We start from the raw sequence: 23442 nt of genomic DNA on the forward strand, positions 1-23442 counted from the left end.
ACTGTTTAGTCTTGGGGGTGTGAGGGTAGGAACTGTGGAAAAAGAGGTCACAGAGGTCAGAGCAGACCCAAATCACCCCAGGATGCCTACGTGTCCACTCAGGTCACCTGCATTCCATTAACAGGTTGTGACCCTCGGAGCCCAACCCAAAATTGAGCATTTCTGCTACTCATCACTGTTGGCGTCTGACTTATTTTGTGATGGACTGAGAATGTCAGTTACCCCTGAGAACAAAAAAGACAGGGTATGGGTGAGGAGATGCAGAAATGCTTAAGTAATCTCTTTGATCTTGAATGAGTCTCTGGAACTAAACATGCCAGTCCCGGTACCTGGAGGTGAGCATCTCCAGTGTCTCATTTGCATCTAATCAGGAGGCAAAGATGAACACGTGGGGTTTCAATTTGTCCTGAAAGGATGTGGACCTGAAGTGTCAGGGTTGCCCTTAATGGCCTCAGTTTCCCAAGATGTCACTCCATAGCCGTCCCCAGACTGGTCGCCATCAGCCCAGACCTCCTCTTCTCCCCTCAGGTGATGGGGGTGGTGGTTGTGGAGCTGCAGCAGGAGGTCTGGGGACAGCTCACTCACCTTGACCTGGCCCCATAGGCCCCGACACAGCCCTGGGCTTCTATGTGGCAGTAACACATACAACAACTACAACATAAAGGGGTAAGAATAAAGAGACCTATAGATTTGTAAGGGTTCTACATTTCCCTTGAAGAGGTAAAATACTAGCTCTGTCTTTACTGTGTAAAGTTAGGTATGTACCTGATAATCTCTAGAACAGCCCCTTCAACAGCAGTCAAAGACTTACAGTTACAGCACCAATAGAGAAATTAAAATGGTATGCTAAAAATGTTTTTAAATCCCAGGAAAGGGTAAATAGAAGAACAAGAAAGAGAGGGGACAAAACTTGAAAAACATAAATGACAAACCTAAATAACAGTGTTATCAGTAATAATATTATATGTAAATGGGCGAAACACAGCAATTAAAAGAGCTTGTAAGATTGGTTTAAGAAAAAAACCACCACCTACACTGTGAAGTCCATAAGAAACTCACTTCTTTTTTTAAAAAAATAAATTATTTATTTATTTATTTTTGGCTGTGTTGGGTCTTCATCACTGTGCACTGACTTTCTCTAGTTGCGGTGAGCGGGGGCTACTCTCTGTTGCGGTGCGCCGGCTTCTTATTGCGGTGCGTGGGCCTCTTATTGCAGTGGCTTCTCTTGTTGTGGAGCATGGGCTGTAGGTGCGCTGGCTTTAGTAGTTGTGGCGTGAGGGCTCAATAGTTGTGGCGCATGGGCCTAGTTGCACGTGGGATCCTCCCAGACCAGGGATCGAACCCGTGTTCCCTCCATTGGCAGGAGGATTCCCAGCCACTGCACCACCAGGGAAGTCCCAGAAACTCACTTCTAATATAACATGTAAACAGGTTAAAAATAAAAGAGTGAACAATATGAATGAACCTTGGAAACATTATTCAGAGTGAACTAAGACTGACACAGAATGTCGCATTTTGTATGATTTCATCGACACGAACAGCCTAGAGTAGCCAGACTCCCTAAGGCAGGAATTTGAATGGAGATGACCAGTGCCTGGTTCTCAGGGGGCATGGGGAGTTTTTGCTTAATGGGTACAGAGCTTCTGTTTGGGATTATGAAAATGTTCTGGAAGACGGACAGTGGTCATGATTGCCCAACATGGTAAATGTACTTAAGGCCACTAACTTCGCACTTTAATGATGTTTCAATGGTGGTGAATATCATGGTGTGTATATTCTACCACATTAAAAAAGCAGAAGGATGAAAAATTACTATGCAAACACTAATCAAAAGAAAATTCAAGTGGTTGTATTGTTTCCCTGTCCCACAAATTACCACAATCTTGGTGGATTAAAACAGCCCAAATATATTATCTTACGGCTCTTGGAAGTCAGCAGTATACAATCAGGTCACTGGTATAAAGTCAGGGAACAGGGAGACATTCATTTACTTCATCTCCATCCAGAACCGGAAGTCTCGAAGGCAGTTGAATTCTATATATTGACCTTGTATGCAGCGATGCAGGAAAACTTTTTAATTAGAGTAGAAGATCTTTACATTATTTTGGATTTTCTGCGAACACAGCTGGCAGTCTCTTAGTAATACAATATTATTCTTATCCACTTCAGAGCTTCTCGCCTTGTTTTGTTTCACTTACTTGCTTGGTGCCTCCAGGGCCCTGGTGAATACAAGTGGTCATACGGAACATACTTGGATCATTGCCAGTCGTAGACGAAAGGACCTCAGGTTCTCACGTGTACAAATGACGTCTAGTGTTGTTAAACATGCCCTCATCAACGAAAGGGAATTCCCTTCTATTTCTGATGCGTTTTTATTTTCACCAGGAATTGTTGGTATATTTTATCAAAGGCTTTGTCTGCATCTATTAAGGTGATTATTTTTTATTTGTTCTATTAAGGTATTGCATTATGTGACAGATTTTTAAAATTTTAAGTTACTCTATCCTTCGAAAAGAAACCCCACAGTATGGTCATGAAGTAATGTCCTTTTAATATATCACTAAATCTTACTTGTGTACACTTTGTTTAGGGATTTCCATCTAAGCTCATGTGAGAGATCTTCCTGTGACTTCCCCATGTATAATTCCCTTGTCAGGTTTTGGTGTAAATATTTTCCTGATCTGATGTGTTGAGGTATGTTTCTTCTTTTTCTGTTCTCGGGAAATGTTTGTGCAGTTTTGGGGTGTGTGTGCGTGTGTGTGTGTCTTTCACGAGTACATAAGTGCTCGGAAGAAATCACCAGTGAAGCCGCCTGAACTGCACACTTACACGTCGGACAATGATGACCGTCAGAGCATTTGTCCGCATCCCATCACACAGTCACCATTTCTTTTTTTGGTGAGAACATTTGAGATCTGCTCTCTTCAAAACACTCAAGAATGGGATACAGTGTGATTAGCTGTAACCACCATGCTGTATATTAGATCCCCAGAACTTATTCATCTTATAACTGGAAGCTTGTGCCCTTTGACCAATATCTTCCCATTTCCCCCTCGCTCCAACCCCGGGAACCAGCATTCTACTATTTCTTTCATTTTGACTTTGTTAGATTCTATATAGTTCAGTCGTGGGTAAGTTTGGATTAGAGTCAATGTATAAGGTGGTAGATTTTCCATTTATTCTTATATCCATTTAGTAAATTGTACACGTGAAGATTTCCATCCCATCTACATTTTCTCTATGTTGGCGTCAAATTTCTCATAATGTTCTGTTACTATCTTTATAACGTCTGTAGGATTTGTAGTGCTGTCTGCAATCCCTTTCATGCTATTAGAAGTGTGAGCCTTCTCTCTTTTTCCCTCGGCTGTGGTGGCTAGGATTCATGAATGTTTTCAAGAATGAGTTTATTTTTTGCCTTAATTGATTTTCTCTACTTTTTGGTTGTCTTCATTATTAGCTACCCTTGTCATTATTATTCCCACCTTCTACCTTCATTTGAAATAATTTGCTATTTTTTCCTGAAGTCTTGGTATGATATGTTAGGTCATCGATTTTTTTGAAGCCTTTTCTAATATATTCAGTCATGATTGTTAATTTTCTCATTTCATATGTTTTAATGTGTATTATTTACATTATCATTCATTGAAAATATTTTCACACTTCTGTTTTGTTTTTTTGTTTGTTTTTTTTTTCGTTTTGATTTTGGTTTTCAACTCACACATTGATTTTTGAGAAGTCTGTTGCATTATTTCCCAAATGTAAGGATATTAGTTATCTTTGAGGGTAGAATCAGGTGACTGCCAAAGGGTCCCAGGGGCTCCTGGTGGTCTGTGTTGGGAGTCCAGGCTGTCTGTTGGTCGTTAGGCGGTGTCCACTGCGGGCAGGCAGCTCCTGTGCCTTCCGGGGTCCGTGCAGTCTTCCTCCCTGGAGCGTGGGGTCTGGGTCCTTCCTGGGCTAGCGGACGGCGAGAGCAGCATACACGCTGGGCTCTTCTGGGGGCTCCCCTGACTGGGGGGCAGGGGTTGCAGTCTCCCGTGTGAAGGTCAAGTGGTTCAGCTGGGCATAGGTCACATCCTGGGGGCCTTCAGATGCGGCGGCCTGCTGTCGGGGAGAGGGAGGGAGGGTGTGTGGTTGGGGTGGGGGAAGCCTGGGGGCCCGGACAGGATGGGACCCACCTGACCGTCCCTCTGCTCGTCCTCTTCCGCTTGTCTGTCCTTCGTGTCCAGCAATCTCCCCGACAGGGAGGAAGGAGAGGTGGCCACCCCCCGCCTTAATCTTGATCTTGAGTGGTTCACCTGGGCGTACGTCCCCTCCTGGGGGTCTGCATCCTGCCTGTTCTGCTGGAGGGAGAGAGTAGGACAGAAAGGGGACTTCCTGGATCCACTGTGATCTCCTTCCGTCAGCTTTCCACTGTGTTGGCAGAGTGATGCTTTAAAACCTTAGGTCAGGTCACTTTCCTGATGGAAACTCCGGGGACCTCCTAACACCTCGGAGCCTCTGGATTCTTTCTACGGTTCTGATTTCAGTATTAACACGTTATCTCCCTTGCTCATTTGGCTCCAGCCGCACGGCCATCTTCCTGCAAAAGCACGTCCCTGCCTCAGGACCTTTGCACTTGGTGCCCCCCCACCATGCACTCTGTCACCTTCTCTTGCTTTACTTTCCTTATCGGGACCTTGCATTCTAGGACGCTACCTGCTTCTTTACATATAGTCTTCTCACCCACCAGGTGAGCTCCCTGCTGCACCTGCAGCACCTACAGGGAGCCGGGGGGATGCGCTCTCCTTGTGCACCACTTTTGGGTGAATGAAGGAAGAGGGCCTGGGGACTTTCGGGTGATTCACTTATTCACAAATCCTCTTGAGACGTGGGGCTTCTCTGCAACGCCAGAAGGTCAGACAGAGGACGGGGAGCCAGGAAAGGGGACCCCGAAGGAGGGGCCATGAGGTCACAAGGAAGCAGGAGGGGTGGAGTCACAGCAGGACGACCCAGGAAGCCCGGAGGGAGAGGTCAGTGTGGGACGCTGCTGGAGCTGGGATGTGAGGACAGAGATGTGTCCATTGGACTGAGTTTGGCAACAAGAAGGTCTCTGGTGGCCTGGACAGGAGCAGGGGTCTCACCGGATGGTCCAGCTGCACCCCGTCCTCAGGCTGTGTGTCCTTCACGGCAGCATCTGCTGGGGCGGAACAGGGTGTGTATCGCTTGGTGGGATCCCCTGAGATCCCTCAGGGCTGGAGCCCCCGCAGTGCATCCAGAAGGGGCCACTGAGACCCAGGGGTGAGGGGAAGTGTGGGGTTTCAGTCCGCACCCCCTGAGCCCACCCCTTCCCAGCCTTCCCCTCCCCCACACAGGTGCCTCCAGAACCCTGTGTCCCCCACCCCGTCCTCTTCTGCTCACAGAGGGCCTGGTCCTGGGCGGCGGCGGCTGGGCAGGAGCTGGAGAGGAGGCGGGCGTGTTAGGGGGAGAATGAGGGGGAGCTGCGGGCGGGGCGGGCCTGGGGGTCTTCGGGGCGGGAGTTACCTGCTCTGCAGGCCTGTGTCCTTGGGCTCTGGGTCTGCAGCCCCTGCGGGTGGGTGGAAATCAGCCTCGCCCTGGACTGGGGCAGATGACAGAGGCCCTGGGACTCTTATGACCCCCGCCCCTCACACGGGATTCAGGAGGAAAGAAGGAGACCTGAACTCATACTTGCGTACATGTTTCAACACTTCATGAGATTGAAAAGGAGGAAAATACCTTAAATTATACATGTCAGCTGACAGTACGTGTTTTCTTTCTAGATTTTTGAGTTTCAGACTCTGGACAATCTTTTTCTAAGCTGATCTTGCCCATCTCTTAGGTTTCCCTTTGGCTGGGCCCTAAGCCCACCACCTCCAGGGGTCTGGGTCACCCTGTTCCCTACTCACCCGACTTCCTGCGTCTGCTCTGACCCCAGTGTTGGACGAGGAGGATGAGGGGCAGCAGGATGAAGGCCACTGAGACCCCAATCAGGACGTTCACGTACCATTTGAGACCTGGGGCACCAGTGACGTCATGAGTGAGCCCAAGATGCCATTTAATTGAGCGCCTACTGTGTGCAGGCTCGTGCTGGGGTCTGTGCATTCATCTCCTCTAACCCACCCCACCCATTATACAGATGAGGAAACTGAGGCATAGAGAGGGAATTCACCAACCCCAGGTGACCCAGTCTGGAGGTGGCAGAGCTGGGATTGGAACCCAGGGCTGTGGGCTCCCTGAGCTGTCCTCCTGCCGCGCCCCGCCCAAGGTGGACACCAGCTTTGTGCTCTGGGGGCTTCTCATTTGCCGCGGGCCTGTCCGAGGGTCTCATCTGGAGCCGAGGGTCCTTCCTTGTTAACCTCCCCTCCCCCATCACAGCAGGGACTGGGGGAGGGGCCGGCTGTGTGCGGTGGACTCTTCATCTTTCCCTTCCCCTCCCCGTACAATGCCACCACCACTGCGGCACTGGGGACAGGCCCCCATACAGTCACATGCTCAGGGGCCTCCCTGTGAGGCCTCCTCTCCTGGGGGGTTCAGAGCCAGAAGTCAGAACTGAAGGAAATCTAAGCTCCGGGCCACGATTCTCTGCCTTTACACTTGGAGAAACTGAGGCCCAGGCAGGGGAAGGGGGTCCAAGTCAGCGTCTCCAGAGGTGCGTGAACTAAGGCCATAACTGAGCCCTGCCCCCCTGGGCCCAACACCATGTCCCACAGACCCTCACTCACCCGTCTGCGGGCCTGGCTCCGTGGGGGGAAGGGCCCCAACTTCAGAGCCTCCCGGGGGTCAGGACAGAAGATGGGGGTCGGGGGCTGCTTCTCCCCACGTCAGCCCACTGCTCCTCCCCCAGGATGGGCCCCGAGGGGTCATTCCCTCTCCATGACCCCCACCCTTCATCCACCAGCCTCAGAGCTCCTGGTGCCTGTGGTCACTCCAGCATCTCTACCTGACTCCCATCCCCCCTGGGACACAAGCTGTGCTGAGATTGGGTCAGGATTTAGAGCAGCTGAGGACCTCAAGGGACAGGCCTGGGGCCAGGTGTCCACATATTGGGCAGAGGCCCCAGTGGCTCACCAGCTCTTGAATTGGGCCCTGTGTGTGGGTGGTGGTGTCCCCAGAGGATCCTGGGAAAATGCCTGTAGTTGGGTGAGGGGCTGCAGCTTCCCTGGGATCCCCCCTCTGCTCACACTCTGGTGCTGTCTCTGCTCTGGGGCTGCCCTTGGCTTTCCCCCTCCTCCTATCTGAGAAGTCTGGTGACGGGACGTGAGAAGCAGCAGGGACGGGAGGGCCTGGTTTCCCTCCGTCCCTCTGCAGGCTGGACCCGCTCCGGATCACCCTCCCTTGACTCTCCTTGGGAGCCCCCCTAACCTCTATACTAGAAAGGGGGTCACCTTCAGAGCTGACAACAGGGACACAGAGGGGACAGGGCTGGGGCCCCTCACCTGAGACCGCGAGCTCCAGGGGGGCACTGGCGTGTGACAGCAGGTAGCGGTTACTGCTGAGTGAGCTGTAGCACCTGTAGGTCCCATTGTGGGCTGAGGTCACGGGACTCATGGAGAATTCGGCCTGGAAATGCCCACCTCGGTACTTTGATCTAAGACGCAGTGGGGGCCGGGCTGCCCCCTCCTTGGACAGAAGGAAAGTTTCCTTTGTGCTCCTTGACTGACATAGCAGGGTCACGTTCTCTCCTGAGGCCACCAGGGGGCCCGGCTGCACCGAGAGGGAGGGCGTGTCAGGGAACCACCCTAGAGAGAGGAAGGGGAGTGAGGGTCTGCCCGCCCCCTGGTTCTGAACTGCGACTCAGCAGGGCCTCCCTGAGGCCCCTCATCTCTGTCTGTCTCTGTTTTCTCCGAGTCTCTCCCTCTCCCTGCCCACCCCCGTCTCTCTCTGTCTCTCTCCCTCCCTCCCTGGGGACCCCTCATGCCTGGTCCCAGCATCACCAGCTGGGGCTCCCCAGGCAGGGCCTGTGCAGAGTCTGGGTCCCTGACTGACCCGCTGGCTCCTCACCTGCCACCAGGATGTCCAGGGGGTCACTGGGGGCCGACCACTCGGAGGAGAGGTTGTGTCCACCGTAGCATCTGTACCGGCCCGCGTGGGTGTTGGTCACCGGGCCCAGGGGGAAGTCGGCCTGAGAGAGCCCAGCCTGGGGCTGCCGGCCAGGGCGCTGGGGGAGGGCCTGTCTCCCCTCCTGGGACAGAGCGAATCTGTCATAGCCGACGTCACAGCGACACTGGAGGGTCAGGCTCTGTCCAGAGGCCACGACAGGGCCCTGCAGGGTCAGGAGGGAGGGCTTCCCAGACACACCTGGGGGAAGACCAGCCCTGGGCTGTAGGAGCTGGTTCCTCCCATGAAGCCCCTTCTCCCATCCTGGTCCCCAGGCCTCATTGTCGCTTACACTCTGTGTCTCTGTCCTGTGCGCCCCGCTCCCCCCTCACCCCAGCCTCTCATCTGGGACAATCCTGGGAGAAAAGCATCTAATAATCTGTCTCGTGCCTCAAGAAGTACGTGAGGCCAGGGTGGGACCTCCTCACCTGAGACCAGGAGCTCCAGGGGGTCACTGGGGGCCGACCACACCTGGGGGGTGTCCCTGTAAGAGCCATGGCATCTGAACGTCCACCTGTGGCTGGGGGTCACGCGACCCACATGGAACAGGGCCTGGGTGTGCCCATGGGGGCCTCGCTGTGCATCCAGGGTCCAGGAGGACTTGGGTTCTCCTTCCTTAGTCAGAATGAACCTGTCCAGTCCTTCCCATGAGCCACACTGGAGGGTCACGGTCCCTCCCGAGGTGACCACAGGGCTCGGCAGGGCTGAGAGGGTGGGTTTCCTGTGGGCCTCTAGGAGAGAAGGAGGGAGCTTGTGAAATGGGGCTCACACCCCCCTCTCCTCCCCCAGGGCTGGGCTGTGAGATGGACACACCCCTGAGAGCAGACCCCCTTCCTGAGGGCAGAGCCCGATGCTGGGACCCCCGAGTGTCCTCTCACCTGTCACCACCAGCACCAGGGGGTCACTGCTCTCTGACCAGTCAGTGGGGCTGCGATAGTAACAGTGATATCTCCCTGCGTAGTCCTGTGTCATATGTGGGATGGAGAACTTGCCCTTGTTCCCGGGCGCCAGTGAGGGCCGTCTGTCCCAGGGAGGTGAGCTTCCCTCTTTATCCAAACGGAACACCCGGGCCCCCCGGGTCCCCTGACACCAGATGGTCACGGGGCTCCCCCAGGGGATCACAGAGCCTGGCTCAGCCCAGATGGTGGGTTTGGGGAGGGTGCCTGGAAGGACATCAGAGGCTGCGTCACAAGATATCCTCACCCCCAGGTCCCCAGTTCTCAGCCCCCACCTCCCAGACTCCCCCTCCTTCAGCCCAGAACTGCTGTTCCCCACCCCACTGCCTGGGGGTGGCCCCTTGTCCCCATGATCAGGAGGGAGGTGGGACACCTGGGGACAGACTCACCTGCCTGCATCTGGGTCCTCAGGCCCACACTCAGCCCTGGAAGAGAGACCCCTGTGAGAGGTTCGCCCTGAATCCTGAGCAGCGCCTCTCCTACCCGTGAGCCTCCTGAGTCCTGGGGTCTCCTGACAGAGCAGCCTGGCTGTGGGGAGGGGTCCGTCCCTGGCTGGGGCTTCCCCTCCCCCTCCTCCATCTCACCGAGGCAGAGCAGGGTCGTGAGGCTGGGGGTCATGGCGTCTCGTCCCTGTGGTCCAGGCGGTGCAGATGGAGGAGACCACGGTGCCCTCAGGACGGAGACCTGAGGGTGTGTCCACTGGGAGGCTGGTCCTCCCCGTCACGGGGCTGTCACGTCAGCAGCCCCACAGGAAGGGGAACTGCCCCTCCCCAGGAGCCTGGCTCTCATTCCCATGACAGACCCGGTGTCTTCCTGAGACGCCCCTTCCAGGTGAGCGTGACCCAGGCACGTCTTTCCCTCTGAGAGCCTCCCCGTTGGGTCTCCTTCGTCCTTAGCCGGTCCATGAGTAGGTCCCTGTGGGGTCCTCACCATGGACAGGGGTCACCCAGGCCCTGGCGATGCTTCAGGGAGGTTGCAGGTTCCTGCTGCACCGCAGAGCTCAGATCAGCAGAGACACATGTTTACATCTGCCTACAGCTCCATGGAGGTCAGTGTGGCAATGAGCACAGAGGAGAAGTTCAGGCCAATAAGGAAGGATACATGCCTGCTCCCCTGGCCCCAGAGTGTGGGTTTGCTTTCTGTCTCAGCCCCCTTCAGGGACTTCTCCCTTTTTCTTGAAACAGCGTCCACTCCACCTTCCTGGGAACAAGCCCCTGAGTCGTTCCTGCCTGCTCGGTGGCCCTTGATCCTTGGACAGGGCTCTCCTCCCCGTCCTGTCGTCCTGCCTGGAAGCTGAGGGGACCTTGATTTAAGTTAGAGGTCTCCCTTTGAAGGAAAACATCTCTATTTAACTCTGTCCCCACTGGTCTTGTAACCGTGAGGGCAGTGCCCTTTCTGAGCCTGAGTTTCCTCCTCTGCATGTTGTCGCCAGCCCCACTACTCAGCGTGGCTGTGAGCTCAATGGTGTCAGGTTCATTGCAGGATCACCATTGTTAATTTCCAGAGCAGGTGACAACAGCAGTGGGTGGGACATGAGAGGATCCTGGGTTCAGACTCCACGGCAAAGTGGGTGATTGTGGTGCCCACCTAAGAGCCCTCCTCTGCTCCTAACACTGAGAAATGCTATTTTGAATATTTCTGAAACACGTACCCACAGACACATGCAGAAAAAGAGAAAGAAAGTTCCCCAAACGGAGAGGGAACCAGACCAAAGAAGAGGGAACTAGGCTGAGTGGCCCCCGCTGACCGGGATCATCAAGGGGGTCATAGGGAGGAGGTTCCCACCTGTGTGGACAGAGAGAGGGACCCAGGTCCTCACAGGCAGGGAGGGGTCAGGGGTCCAGGTGGAGGTTGAAGCTGCGGCCCCACTTCCCCGCCTTTCTGGACGGGCACTGGGATAGCTCTGCTCACTGCCCCGAGCCCGTGGTCAGCATTGAGCCACCTCCCCTGTGTGGCATGAAACAGACTCAGTCCACGATTGTCAGCCCTGGGCGTCCACCCTCGTGAGAGTGTGAGGGTCCCATTGGACCATCCCTGAGGCCACAGCTGTGAGCAGATGCTAAGTCTGAGACGGTGGGCAGCACGGGGCAGAGCAGCTGCAGCAGTCTCCCCTGGTCAGCCTGACTCCCAGGACAGCCCGGGGAGAAGCCTTCTAGGAGAGACCGGGGGTGTGAGGGCAGAGCCTTTAACAGGAATGGACATCACAGTGACCCTAGTAATGATGACAGTGCTACGGACAGCCGTCTGCTGACGAATGGGGGTGTCCTAGGCAAGGAAACAGAATCAGTAGGAAACCAATAAAGAGGTGAAAAAAATGTAGATCATACTTGATGTGAATATCTTGATTGTATCACAACACAATTAGTGGCTTTGCTGAAATAAAAATATGCAAAAAAAGAATCAGTAGGGAAATATGACAGTCGATTTAAATTAAGCGTGTTTAAGTATCTGAAAAATAAAGGGAGGCAACCATATGGATTATTTTATAGAAGAAAGGGCAGTTATTAAGAGTTAGAAAAGGTAGAGATGACAAATCCAGTAGGATGAACACATTAAAAAACATCACCCCATCAAGGACAAGACAGCTGAGGGACCAGTTATGGAATTGAATACAATATCGAGGAAATGTTCCACAATGAAGCTTAGAGAGACCAGAAATGGAAATTCAAGATACTTGGGGAATAGAATGAGGAGGGCCCACGTCATATCTATTGTAAGTGTCAGAAGGAAAGGTCGTGACGTATAACAACGGCCAAAGAAATGAAGAATTGAACATTTTTCAGAGATGAGGACAGGCCAACTAAGTGCTAGGACGCCTGTATTTAAAAGTGACATCTGTATCTTGACCCTTCATGGTAAATTAAGAAAATGAAGGTTAAATTAAAAAAAAAGTATCTCAGACTGAATTGTACGCTTCGAAATGGTTAATTCTATTTTGTGAAAATTTCAACTGAAAAAAATCAAGGACGACTGTCCTGGGGCCCTACAAATGTCCTGAAACTACTTCCTGTAGAAAATGCAAATTACCATTAAGAGAATGACAAGCTCATTTGGACCAGACTACCCTGTACCAAAAGGCGATGCCAGGAGATACTGGAGAAATACCTTCAGGGAATTAATTGGGAAGAATTTTACACTGAGCCAAATTATTTTTAAGGGACGAAAGTGAAAGGCTCATCAGAGGGTGAATCCCTAACTGCGAGGAGGTTCCAGCCACCACATGTGACCTGCGGGAGCTGTGTCCATTCCGCTCAGCCCACCACGTCAGGCTGCGTCTTCCTGAGAGAGAAGGAGGGTTCTGGTGGGGATGGAGCCCTTTCCCATCACCTGTATGTTCCTCTCCCAGTAGTTGAGTCACACACTTAGTTTGAAATAAGAAATGTTTTCAAGTAACTTGATAAAGAGAGAATGAGAGTGAGAGAAGGCATTTCCAGAGACGCAAGTTCTTAGATATTTTACTATTTTCACACTCAGTGAAAGGAATACTAAGAGATGTAATGGAGAAAGTGAGATGTCATATGAGAAAAAAATGGTATGAAAAGCACTGAAAAATTAACTAACACAACTAGTACACGCACCCACAGATGCACCCACACGTGTGCAAACAGGCGCACAGATGTGCACACGCACATGCACGTATATAGAGTACCCATATTTCAGGTGAAGTATAATGAGAACATTGTCTTCTCTAATGGAAGAGGAGAATGCATAGCTGTTTAGAAATAAAAATGTAAATACATATGTTAACATGGGAGTAACAGCCTAAAAGTAGAGATGGAATAACTACCAATGTGCTTGGTGTAATTAAATGAAGGAAAACATTTTCAGCTTTATTGAGATATAAGTAACAAGAATTGTGTATATTTAAGATGTACAACTTAATGTTGTTATTTTTAAAAAAGCATTTATTTATTTATTTATTTACTCGGCTGTGTTGGGTCTTAGTTGTGGCACGCAGGATCTTCGCGGTGGCAGGCGGGATCTTTCGTTGCGTGCGCAGGCTCCAGAGTGCGTGGGCTCAGTAGTCGCAGCTTGTGGGCTTAGTTGCCCCGTGGCATGTGGGATCTTAGTTCCCTGACCAGGGATCCAACCTGCGTCCCAAGCAGTGGAAGGTGGATTCTTAACCACCGGACCGCCAGGGAAGTCCCACTTGATGTTTTTATATACACTTACCTTGTGATATAATCACCACAATTAAGCTAATTAACATATCCATGACCTCACATACTGAACATTTGTGTGTGAGTGTGTGTGTGGTGAGAACACTTAAGGTCTATCCTGTAAGCAAATTTCAAGTCTACGATGGAATATTGTGAACTGTAGTCACATCACCGTACATCACATCTCCAGAAGTGACTCGACTGCGTAACTGAAACTTTGTTCCCCGTGACCAGCATCTCCCCACTGACCCCTTACCCAGCCTCTGGCAACTACCATTTTCCTGTGTTTCTATGAGCCTGATTATTCTAGATCCCGCAGGGAAGTGAGCTCGGGCTGTATTTGTCTGTCTGTGTCTGGCTTCTTTTACTTCCCATAATGTCCTCCAGTTTCATCCACGTTTCCCAAACGGAAGGATTCCCTTCTTTTTAAAGGCTGAATAATATTCCAGTGTGTGTGTGTGTGTGTGCGTGCGCGTGCGTATCTCACATTTTCTTTATCTCTTCATCTTTCGACAGGCATTGAGGTTGTATCCATATCCTGGCTAATGTGAATAATGCTGCAGTGAACATAGGAGTGCAGATATGTCTCCGAGATCGTGGTTTCATCTGCTTTGGCTATATACCCGGAAGTGGAATTGCTGGATCATATGGTAGTTAGTTCTAGTTTTAATTTTTTGAGGAAACTCCATACTGTTTTCCACAGTGGCTGCACCGATTTGTGTTCCCAGCAACAATGCATAGGGTTCTCTTTTCTCCACAACTTTGCCAACACTCGTTATCTTTTTTTTAAATTAACTTATTTATTTATTTTTCGCTGCGCTGGGTCTTCGTTGCTGTGCGTGGGCTTTCTCTAGTTGCGGTGAGCGGGGGCTACTGTTCCTTGCGGTGCGCGGGCTTCTCATTGCGGTGGCTTCTCTTGTTGTGGAGCAAAGGCTCTAGGCCCGCGGGCTTCAGTAGTTGTGGCTCATGGGCTCTAGAGCGCAGGCTCAGTAGTTGTGGCACACAGGCTTACTTGCTCCGTGGCACGTGGGATCTTCCCCGACCAGGGCTCGAACCCATGTCCCCTGCGTTGGCAGGTGGATTCTTAACCACTGTGCCACCAGGGAAGCCCAACACTTGTTATCTTTTGTCTGCTTCATAACAGCCATTGTAACAGGTGTGAGGTGATATCTCATTGTGGTTTTGATTTGTATTTCCCTGAGGGTTAGTGATGTTGAGCACCTCTTCATGTACTGTTTGGCCATTGGAATGTCTTCTTTTGAGAAATGCCTGTTCCGGTCCTTTACCTGTTTTTTAAATTGGGTTGTTACTACTTTGCATTGCATTGTGTGAGCTCCTTGTATATTTTGACAAGTAGCTCCTTATCAGATACATGGTTTGCAAATATCTTCTCCCATTCTATATGTTGCCGTTTCACTCTGTTGTCTGTTTCCTTTGCTGTGTAGAAGCTTTTAATATGATGCAATCCCCTTGTCTATTTTTGTCTTTGTTGCCTGTGCTTTTGGTGTCATATCCAAAAAACCATCGTCCAAACTCACGTCAAGAAGCTTTTCCCCTGTGCTTTCTTCTTGTAGTTTTATGGTTTCAGTCCTTATGGTTAAGTCTCTGATCCATTTTGACTTGATTTTATATATGGTGTGAGCTGAGGGTCCAGTTTCATTCTTCTGCATGTGGGTGTCTAGTTTTCCCAGCATCATTTATTGAAAGTACTATCCTTTCCCAATTGTGTGTTCTTGGCACCCTTGTGGAAGATAGCTCACGGAGCTTCTTTGAGACAGTTATTTTGAACAGTTAGGCATCTGATAGACCTTCATCTTCTACGGTTTATGTCTTGCCTGCGGCAGTGTCACATTCCCTGATTCTTCGTGTGTCTTACAGCTTTGTTTTGGTGTCCGTGTGTTGGAAGAAGCAGCCGCCTCTTCCAGTCTTTATGGTCGGAGTTTGCAGACCAGCCCAGTCAGAGATTCTGGAGCCTCTCAGACGTGTTCTGTGGACGTGCAGCTCCACATCCCTCCCTCCTGGGGAAAGGATTCCTAGTTGTGTGCCTTCACCGTGTCCCCGCTTCCCCTGGAGGAGTGCGGGGGATGGCGGGGGTGGGGGCGGGCTCCATTTTCCTCCTCCTGAGGGAGAAGTCTCAGGATCGGTCCTCCTGTCCATCCTGCCAGGCTCTGCCGGCTACTACAGCGCCTGTCCCTCTCTTCCTCTTTTGCTGCCCCCACATGGGCCTGTGGCCTCGGGCTCTGAGTGAGATGAGAGGCCAGGAGGTCTCTGAGGCAGTGCCCGGAGCCTGGGGATGTGGGTGCAGCTTGACTCCCTCTGGCCTGGGCCGAACGGAGGAGCCTCTCAGCGCTGAGGGTGCCAGCTTGGGGGAGGGGGGACAGGGGGAGGGAACTGCTCCTTTTATCCTTTCAAAGTGGTTTTTCTTGGTTCTATGCTCATTCGAGGTGTTGCACCTTGCTAACTGGATCCTGCAGTTCGCATAAAATTTATTTTCCCCAAATACCGTACTTTTGTCACTGTTTATGTGTGGGGATGAGAGCTGGGACTTGCTGTTCTGCCATCTTGCCTAAAACGTTGATTAAGTTTTCTAGAATGCATCCTAGTGAGACCAGAAATGGAAAAATAGAAACAATAGCTAATCTACACAGGAAATAAAATGAGAAGACTAAACAGATATCTGTCACAGTCTCTAATGAGGGAAATGAGAATGCCATTAGTCAGCACTTGAAGAGACCACAGACCTAGACACCAGGGCATCCTCCACTTAAGGGGACTAGGGTTCTCCCTCACCCGCAGTGGCGGCAAAATTACTTCTTTTTTTTTTTTTAAGTAGAAGTATAGTTAATTTACAATGTTGCGTTAGTTCCAAGTGTATAGCAAAGTCATTCACTTATATATACATATTCTTTTTCAGATTCTTTCCGTTAAAGATTTTTATGAGATATTGAGCATGGTTCCCTGTGCTATACAGTAGGTCCTTGTTGTTTATCTATTTTATGTAAAGTAGTGTGTATCTGCAAATCCCAAATTCCTAATTGATCCCTTCCCCCTTTATCCCCTTTGGTAACCATAAGGTTGTTTTGTCTGTCTGTGAGTGTATTTCGGTTTTATAAATAAGTTTATTTGTACCATGTTTTAAGATTCCACATATAAGTGAAATCACATGATATGTGTCTTTCTCTTTCTGACATACTTCACTTAATATGATAATCTCTAAGTCCATTCATGGTGCTTCAAATGGCATTATTTCCTTCTTTTTTATGGCCGAGTAATATTCTATTATACATATATCACATCTTCTTTATCCATCCGTCGATGGACATTAAGGTTGCTTCCACGTCTTGCCTATTGTAAATAGTGCTGCTAGGTACATTGGGGTGCATGCCTGTTTTTGAATGAGAGTTTTTTCCAGATATATGCCCAAGAGTGAGGTTGCAGGATCATAAGGTAACTCTGTTTTTAGATTTTAAGTGACCTTCACACTGTTCTCCATAGTGGCTGCAACAATTTACATTCCCAGCAACAGTGTAGTAAGGTTGCTTTTTCTCCACACCCTCTCCAGCATTTATTATTTGTAGATTTTTGATGATGGCTATTCTGACCAGTGCGAGGTGATACCTCACTGTGGTTTTGACTTGTGTTTCTCTAATAATTGGTGCTGTTGAACATCTTTTCACATGCCTCTTGGCTATGTGTATGTCTTCTTTGGAGAAATGTCTATTTAGGTCTTCTGTCCAGTTGTTTTTTTTGTGTGTGTGTGTGTGGTAGGCGGGCCTTTCCCTGTTGTGGCCTTTCCCGTTGCGGAGCAGAGGCTCCGGACGCGCAGGCTCAGTGGCCATGGCTCACGGGCCCAGCCACCCCACGGCACGTGGGATCTTCCCGGACCGGGGCACGAACCCGTGTCCCCTGCATCGGCAGGCGGACTCCCAACCACTGCGCCACCAGGGAAGCCCAGCATACTGTTTTAATACTATATCTTTGTAGTATATTTTGAAATCTGGCAGTGATTCCTCCAGCTTGTTCTTTTTCAAGATTCTTTTACTATTTGTGGTGCCTATAGTTCTTTTTCTTCATTTTCTGTCATCTCTTGTCATATCAATTATACTTCTTTTTAAAATTGAAATATAGTTGATTTACAATATTGTTAGTTTCATGTGTACAGTATAGTGATTCTTTTATGTGTGTGTGTGATTTGCAGATTATATTCCTTTATAGGTTATTACAAGATATTGGGTATAATTTTCTGTGCTATACAGTAAGTCCTTGTTGCTTATCTATTATACATATAACAGTTTGCACCTGTTAATCCCATACTTTTAATTTCTATCCTGCCCCCATCTCTTCCCTTTGGTAACCATAATTTTGTTTGCTATGTCTGTGAGTCTGTTTCTATTTTGTGTACAGATTTCTTTGTATTATTTTTCACATATAAGTGATATCATATGGTATGTGTCTTTCTCTGACTTGTTTAACTACACATACTATTGTCTAGTTCCATCCATGCTGCTGCAAATGGCAATTTTCATATTTTATGGCTGAATAATATTCCTTTATGTATATATATGTATGTGTATATATGTACCATATATATCCCATATCTTCTTAATCCATCACCTGTTGATGGGCACTTTGGCTGTTTCCATGTCTTGGCTATGTGGCTTGTCTTGTAAATAGTGCTGCTATGAACACTGAGGTACATGTATCTTTTCAAATTATGGTTTTCTCCAGACATATGCCCAGGCGGCTGGATCATGTGGTAGCTCTACTTTGAGGTTTTTGAGCATCCTCCTTACTGTTTTTCACAGTGGCTGCACCAATGTACATTCCCACCAAGGGTGTAGGAGGGTTCCCTTGTCTCCGTACCCCCTCCAGCATTTATTCTTTGCAGTTTTTGACGTTAGCCCTGGTGACTGTACCGTGGTGATACCTCACTGTAGTTTCGCTTTACATTTCTCTAGTAATTAACATTGTTGAGCATCTTTTCATGTGCCTGTTGGCTGTCTGTATGTCTTTGGGAAAATGTCTATTTAGTTCTTCTGCCCGTTTTTTGATTGGGTTGTCTATTTCCTTGAGTTTGAGTCATATGAGCAGTTTGTATATTTTGGTCGCATTGTTTACAAATATTTTCTCCCATTGCGTATGTTGTGTCTTCATTTTGTTGATGGTTTCCTTTGCTGGGCAAAAGCTTTTAAGTTTGATTATGCCCCATTTGTTTATTTTTGCTGTTACTTCTTTTGCCTTGGGAGACTGATTTAAGAAAATATTAGTACAGTTGGGAGTTCCCTAGTGGTCCAGTGGTTAGGACTCAGCACTTTCACTGCCGTGGCCCAGGTTCAAGCCCTGGTCGAGGAAGTAATATCCTGCAAGAGGCGCGGGACGGCCAAAAAAATAAATAAGGCTATGAAAATATTGGCACAATTTATATCAAAGAGTGTTTTGCCTATGTTCTCTTCTAGGAGTTTTATAGTGTCGTGTCTTTTTAAAAAAATTTATTTTATTTATTTATTTTTGGCTGTGTTGAGTCTTCGTTGCTGCGCAAGGAATTTCTCTAGCTGCAGCGAGCGGGGTCTGCTCTTCACTGTGGTGTGTGGGCTTCTCATTGCAGTGGCTTCTCTTGTTGCAGAGCACGGGCTTTAGGCGTGTGGGCTTCAGCAGTTGTGGCACGCGGGCTCAGTAGTTGTGGCTCGCGGGCTCTAGAGCACGGGCTCAATAGTTGTGGTGCACGGGCTTAGTTGCTCCGCGGCATGTGGGATCTTCCCAGACCAGGGCTCGAACCCGTGTCTCCTGCATTGGCAGGCGGGTTCTTAACCACTGCGCCACCAGGGAAGTCCTATAGTGTCATGTCTTATATTTAGGTCTTTAAACCATTTTGAGTTTATTTTTGTATATGGTGTGAGGGAGTGTTCTGATTTGATGACTTACATGCAGCTCTCCAGTGAATCCCACCACCTCCTTGACCCGAAAATGAGAGGCCACCTTCACTCTGCCCTTCACATTGTGGGGCTGATTCCATAGGTGCCGTGATGACTCTAAGTGCTCCTAGGAATCAGCACCCAGACAGAGGCGAGGAGGGCACCTGCTCTTCTCTCCCTGTCTCAGCTGGGCATCTTCCCCTTCATGCATTTCTTCTCACTATGACCACCCAATAGGCACCAGTGACCCCAGTTATACTTGAGACATGAAGCCCCCTCCTTCCTTCATCTCCACTCCCAGCCCCAGGTCCAGTGGGAAGCGACCCTTCTGTAAAGGTTTAGTGGGGACGGGTTAACAGAAGTTCAGCCCAGGACTGGGGAGACTGTGTCTCTTCTAGGCTAAGAGGACTCTGTTACTCAGCAGACATGGCGTTCGTGCATGTGGGTGAGAGTCTGCAGGCCCCCAGTGCTGCCTGGAACAAGGACAGAAGGAGGATGTGGCGCGTGTCTGGATCCTCATGTTGTTCTTAGCTCCACGTCTTCCCTCAAAGTACAGAGCTTCCGCTCTTCTGTCTCCCTTCTGCACACACCTAGCACTGCCTGGACCCTGGGGTGGGGTGAGTGGAGTAGAGGGAGAGGGACTCCCCCTGTATTGTCCCTCCCTCCGTGGGGTGGGGCCACCTGTGGCTGACGTCCCTGTGTCCCCCTTCTTCTCCTCCAGCTCAGAGCTCCCCTGGGACAGGGCTGTGAGCCGAGGGTCTGGCTCCTCGATGGATATGGGGAGGGGGCTCCTCGCCTGAGAGCAGGAGCTCCAGGGGTCGCTGGGCTGTGACCTCAGGGAGGGGGAGGTGCTGAGTGAGCTGTAGCACGTGTAGGTCCCACTGTGGGCTGAGGTCACAGGACTCAAGGTGAAGTTGTTCTGAAAGGGTGGAGCCGTGTCCTGCAGACGAAGGTGCTGGAGAGGAGTGAGTGACCCCTCCTTGGACAGATGGAGGGGATCGGACCAGACCTGAGAGCCACACTGCAGGGTCACGTTCTCTCTTGTAGGTTCCTGAGGCCCCCAGCTGGGCTACGAGCAAGGGTTTCCTGTACATTCCTGGGGGCGAGGAAGGTCGTGATGTGTACAGAGCCACCCCCAACACACCCTTGACCCTGAGCTGAGGGTCCACGATCCTCTCTCCAGGGACCCTGTCTGTGACCCCCTCTCAGCTGCTCTCAGCCCCTCTGTGTGGGTCTCTCTTATGTCCCGGCACCCGCTCCATTTTTCTCACTCACTCTCCCTGGACCACTGCCCTGTCTCAGTGTCTGCTCTAGGACCCCTCCCAGGACCCCATCACCGCCAGGGGTGGCTCTGGGCCCAGCACCCTGACAGCACAGTCAGGACGTGGGGCAGGACAGGGGCTGCTCACTGGCGATCAGCCTGTCTCCACGGAGCACGAGAGAGCCCGGCTACGCTGAGACGGAGGGCTCCTTGTACACCCCTGCAGAGAAGGGACAGTGGCACCTAGGGGGACGCACACCCCACACTGCTCACTGGGGCTGCAGTGAGAGCTCTCCTGGTCCCTCCCAGGCCTCCTGCCAGTGGTTCTGCCCCAGGAGGCCACTGCCCATGACCCCCCATCACCCCAGGGCTCACTGGGCACAAGGCTCAGGTCAGGGGTCCAGGAAACGATGGGGCTGGGGGCCCTCACCTGTGACCTGGCGATGCAGAGGGTGACTGGGGTGTGACCACACATGTGCAGGGAGCTGGGAGAATCATAGCATCCGCGGGTTCCCCCACGGGAGGAGTTTAGGGGGCCCACAGGGCACACGGCCTGTCCCGTCCCATGGGTCCTCGATGTCCGGCGTCGGGCGGGTCGGCACCTCCCTCCTTCAGCAGGTGCAGAGTGCCCGCTGCAAACTGTGAGCTGCCAGGGACACGCCCCCTCCTGAGGCCGCCACAGGGCGCGGCGGCTGAGAGGGAGGGAAAGGGGCTGGGTTAAAGGGGGGCCTTCACCCCGCTCACCGCAGGTGTGGGCTGTGAGGGGAGACGTCCGTCCCCCTGAGCCCACACTCTGCTCCCTCTGTCTGTAAGGACGCTGCCGCAGTGGGAGGGGACCCGGGTCCTCCCTGCTACCTGTCCCCACCAGGGGCAGGGGGTCACTCCACTCTGACCTGTCTTTCCTGCAGTGATAGACACACTGGTACTGCCCTGCAGTGCTTGAGCTCGAGGATTCAACGGGGAAACTGGCCTTGTTACTGGAGTCCTGTGGGGCCTTAGCCTCCCAGAGTCCAGAGGGCCTCTCTCTATACAGACGGTAGACATCAGCCCTCAGAGACCCCGGAGACAAGATGGTCACAGGGCTTCCCTTGGTGACCATGACACCTGGGTCAGCCCAGATGGAGGGTTTGGGGAGGACCCCTGGAAAGGGATCAGACCTGAAGTGTTAGGGGTGCCCTTCTCCCCTCAGTTTCCCCAGCTGTCATTCCCCAGGCCCCTCCCAGACAGGTCAGCATCATTTCAGACCTGCTGTGTTCCCCCCAGATGACCAGGGGGTTGTTGGGTTGAAGCAGGAGGTCTGGGGGGCCTCACTTACCTGGACCTGGATCCACGGGCCCTGACTCAGCCCTGGGAGAGAGTTCCCTGTGAGCGCCCATCCCCCAGCACACATCATAGATGCTCCAGGCCTGGTCTGTGCCCTGAGTTCTGGGGTCAGATCTGGGGCTGAGCACATCCTTCCTCCCCCACAATTTCTGCCCCCACTGATCTCCTGAGACCTGGGGTCTCTCAGCTTCAGACCTGGGAGGAGAGGGGCCCCCTCCCCGCTCCCTTCCCCAAAGCTCACCGAGGCAGAGAAGGGCAGTGAGGGTCGGGGTCGTGGCTGTGCCTCCCATGGTCCCCAGCCGTGCTGGTGTCTCACAAAGTCCACAGAGCCAGCAGGACAGACAGATGCACGGCGGGTGACAAGGTGCAGGCTGTGTGTTACACGTCGGGTTCCTTCATAGCAGCCTCTCAGAAAGAGGAACAGCCCCCCAGGGCCTCACCCTGCTCTACCTGCAGGATGGGGCCCAGGAGACAGCAGGCTCTGGGACCTTCCAGACCACATGTGGGTCTCACCAGACCCCACGCACTCTGCCTCTCCTCGGGCCAAACCCAAAGCCAGAGAGTGACACTCGTCCCGGGACAGGAAGTTGAGGATGCAGGGCAGGGCCTAGGAGCAGCCCAGTTTTGGCTCCGCCCAGGGCGGGGAGAGGGCTCCAGGGCGGTTAACAAGCTGCCCAGTGGCTGCAGGGACAGGCTGCAGGCAGAAGCCCTGACCCCAGAGGGGCTCCTCACAGGCCGCTGGGCTCCAGGGGCTCCTAGTGGTGCCTGAGGCTGAGCCTTTGGAAGAGACACTCGCCCAGCCCAGCCTGGGGGCCGAGCAGCCTGCGGAGGTTGGTCAGGCGGTCACCCATCTTGATGAGCTTCACCTGCTCATCCAGGAAGTGGCTCCAGGAAGTCCAGAGGTGGAGTCTGCGCGGGCAGAGCCCATGCCTGCGGACCCACAGGGCCTGGCGCAGGTTCTTCTCCGTCAGCCGGGCGGCTTCCACAGCGTCCTGGGCTTTCCCCACGCTCCTGGGACGGCTTCGGCACGTCCTGAAAGAGGGCGCGGCCACAGCGCTGCTTTTGCCTTTTCCAGTGAGCTCGGGCCCTCCGGCTCCTCCTCGGCCAGTTCGCGAAACGATGTCTCACGCCCTGGCGAGCTGCTGCGTCGTGTGGGAAGAGAAGCGCAGAGACAGGTAGGTGTGGGAGAGCGGCAGATGCACGTTACCAGGCGGGTGACTGCGGCCTCCACCTGGCGGAGGAATTGTGACGAATCTGGGAGCTCATGCTTGGTCGGCAGTAAGGAGCTAAGCTCAGAAAATGGTGTTGGCTGGTCCCGGAGGGCGAGGAGAGCTGAGTGGGTGATTCCAAGGTTGTGACTGGAAAAAAGGTTGGAGGGTGGTCCGAGTCTGGAGGAAGGGGCGCCCTTGGGTCTGTTCAGTCCAAACACCGTGGAAGCAAGAGACACATGCGTGGCACCGCCCAGCGCACTGCTTGGTTCCAGTTCTGATTTTGGTTTTCATAGAACCTGTGTGACCTTGGAGAAGCCCCTTCCCTTTCCCGAGATGCTGAAAATGCAAAATTTGTTCCTTCCTTCCAACGTTTATTGAGCAGTTACTATATCCAGACATGAGATTCATTGGTGACGGTGACCGGTTCTTTCCCTGGACTCATGGAGCTCTGCTGATGACACCAGACAATACATATTTAGACAATAAATAATTTGGGTCTAGTTTTGTTCAGTTGTACAGAAGGAG

The 23442-nt window shown here is 51.7% G+C and overlaps 2 protein-coding genes and 1 pseudogene across 14 annotated transcripts in view; 1 reads left to right on the plus strand and 2 right to left on the minus strand.

The window, feature by feature from the left end:
- Positions 1-23442, plus strand: part of NLRP7 (NLR family pyrin domain containing 7) — a 232412-nt gene that overhangs the window by 125958 nt on the left and 83012 nt on the right. For 4 of the 9 annotated variants that reach the window (XR_011377006.1, XM_060289603.1, XM_060289608.1 and 1 more), the window contains 2 exons: positions 13727-13860; positions 22782-22881. The exons of 2 other annotated variants lie outside the window; for them this stretch is intronic. The gene's annotated coding sequence lies outside the window, so the exon portion shown is untranslated. Of the gene's footprint in view, positions 1-5836; positions 5991-13726; positions 13861-16124; positions 16165-22781; positions 22882-23442 lie in introns of those variants that run through there. 3 more of the 9 variants (XM_060289606.1, XM_060289607.1, XM_060289609.1) reach the window with 3 other exon arrangements.
- Positions 6-9737, minus strand: LOC132593985 (leukocyte immunoglobulin-like receptor subfamily A member 6). 5 transcript variants are annotated; one of them, XM_070044374.1, is made up of 12 exons: positions 9635-9737; positions 9440-9475; positions 8973-9257; positions 8523-8825; positions 7999-8295; positions 7434-7736; positions 5904-6011; positions 5521-5563; positions 5398-5435; positions 5121-5173; positions 4176-4337; positions 3071-4101 (listed from the first exon to the last, which is right to left on the minus strand). In XM_070044374.1, the coding sequence occupies exons 1-12, from the start codon at positions 9666-9668 to the stop codon at positions 3955-3957; spliced, it is 1809 nt and encodes a 602-aa protein (XP_069900475.1). In that variant the 5' UTR covers positions 9669-9737; the 3' UTR covers positions 3071-3954. The 5 variants fall into 5 exon arrangements, with proteins under 5 accessions (XP_069900476.1, XP_069900479.1, XP_069900477.1 ...); XM_070044375.1 differs by lacking the exons at positions 3071-4101; positions 4176-4337; positions 5121-5173; ... (1 more) ...; positions 5521-5563; positions 5904-6011 and adding exons at positions 6-34; positions 174-224; XM_070044378.1 differs by lacking the exons at positions 3071-4101; positions 4176-4337; positions 5121-5173; ... (1 more) ...; positions 5521-5563; positions 5904-6011 and adding exons at positions 6-32; positions 7360-7361.
- Positions 20500-22972, minus strand: LOC138842434 (leukocyte immunoglobulin-like receptor subfamily A member 1; annotated as a pseudogene).

This window comes from Globicephala melas, chromosome 19, assembly GCF_963455315.2.
Source record: "Globicephala melas chromosome 19, mGloMel1.2, whole genome shotgun sequence".
Taxonomy (NCBI): domain Eukaryota; kingdom Metazoa; phylum Chordata; class Mammalia; order Artiodactyla; family Delphinidae; genus Globicephala; species Globicephala melas.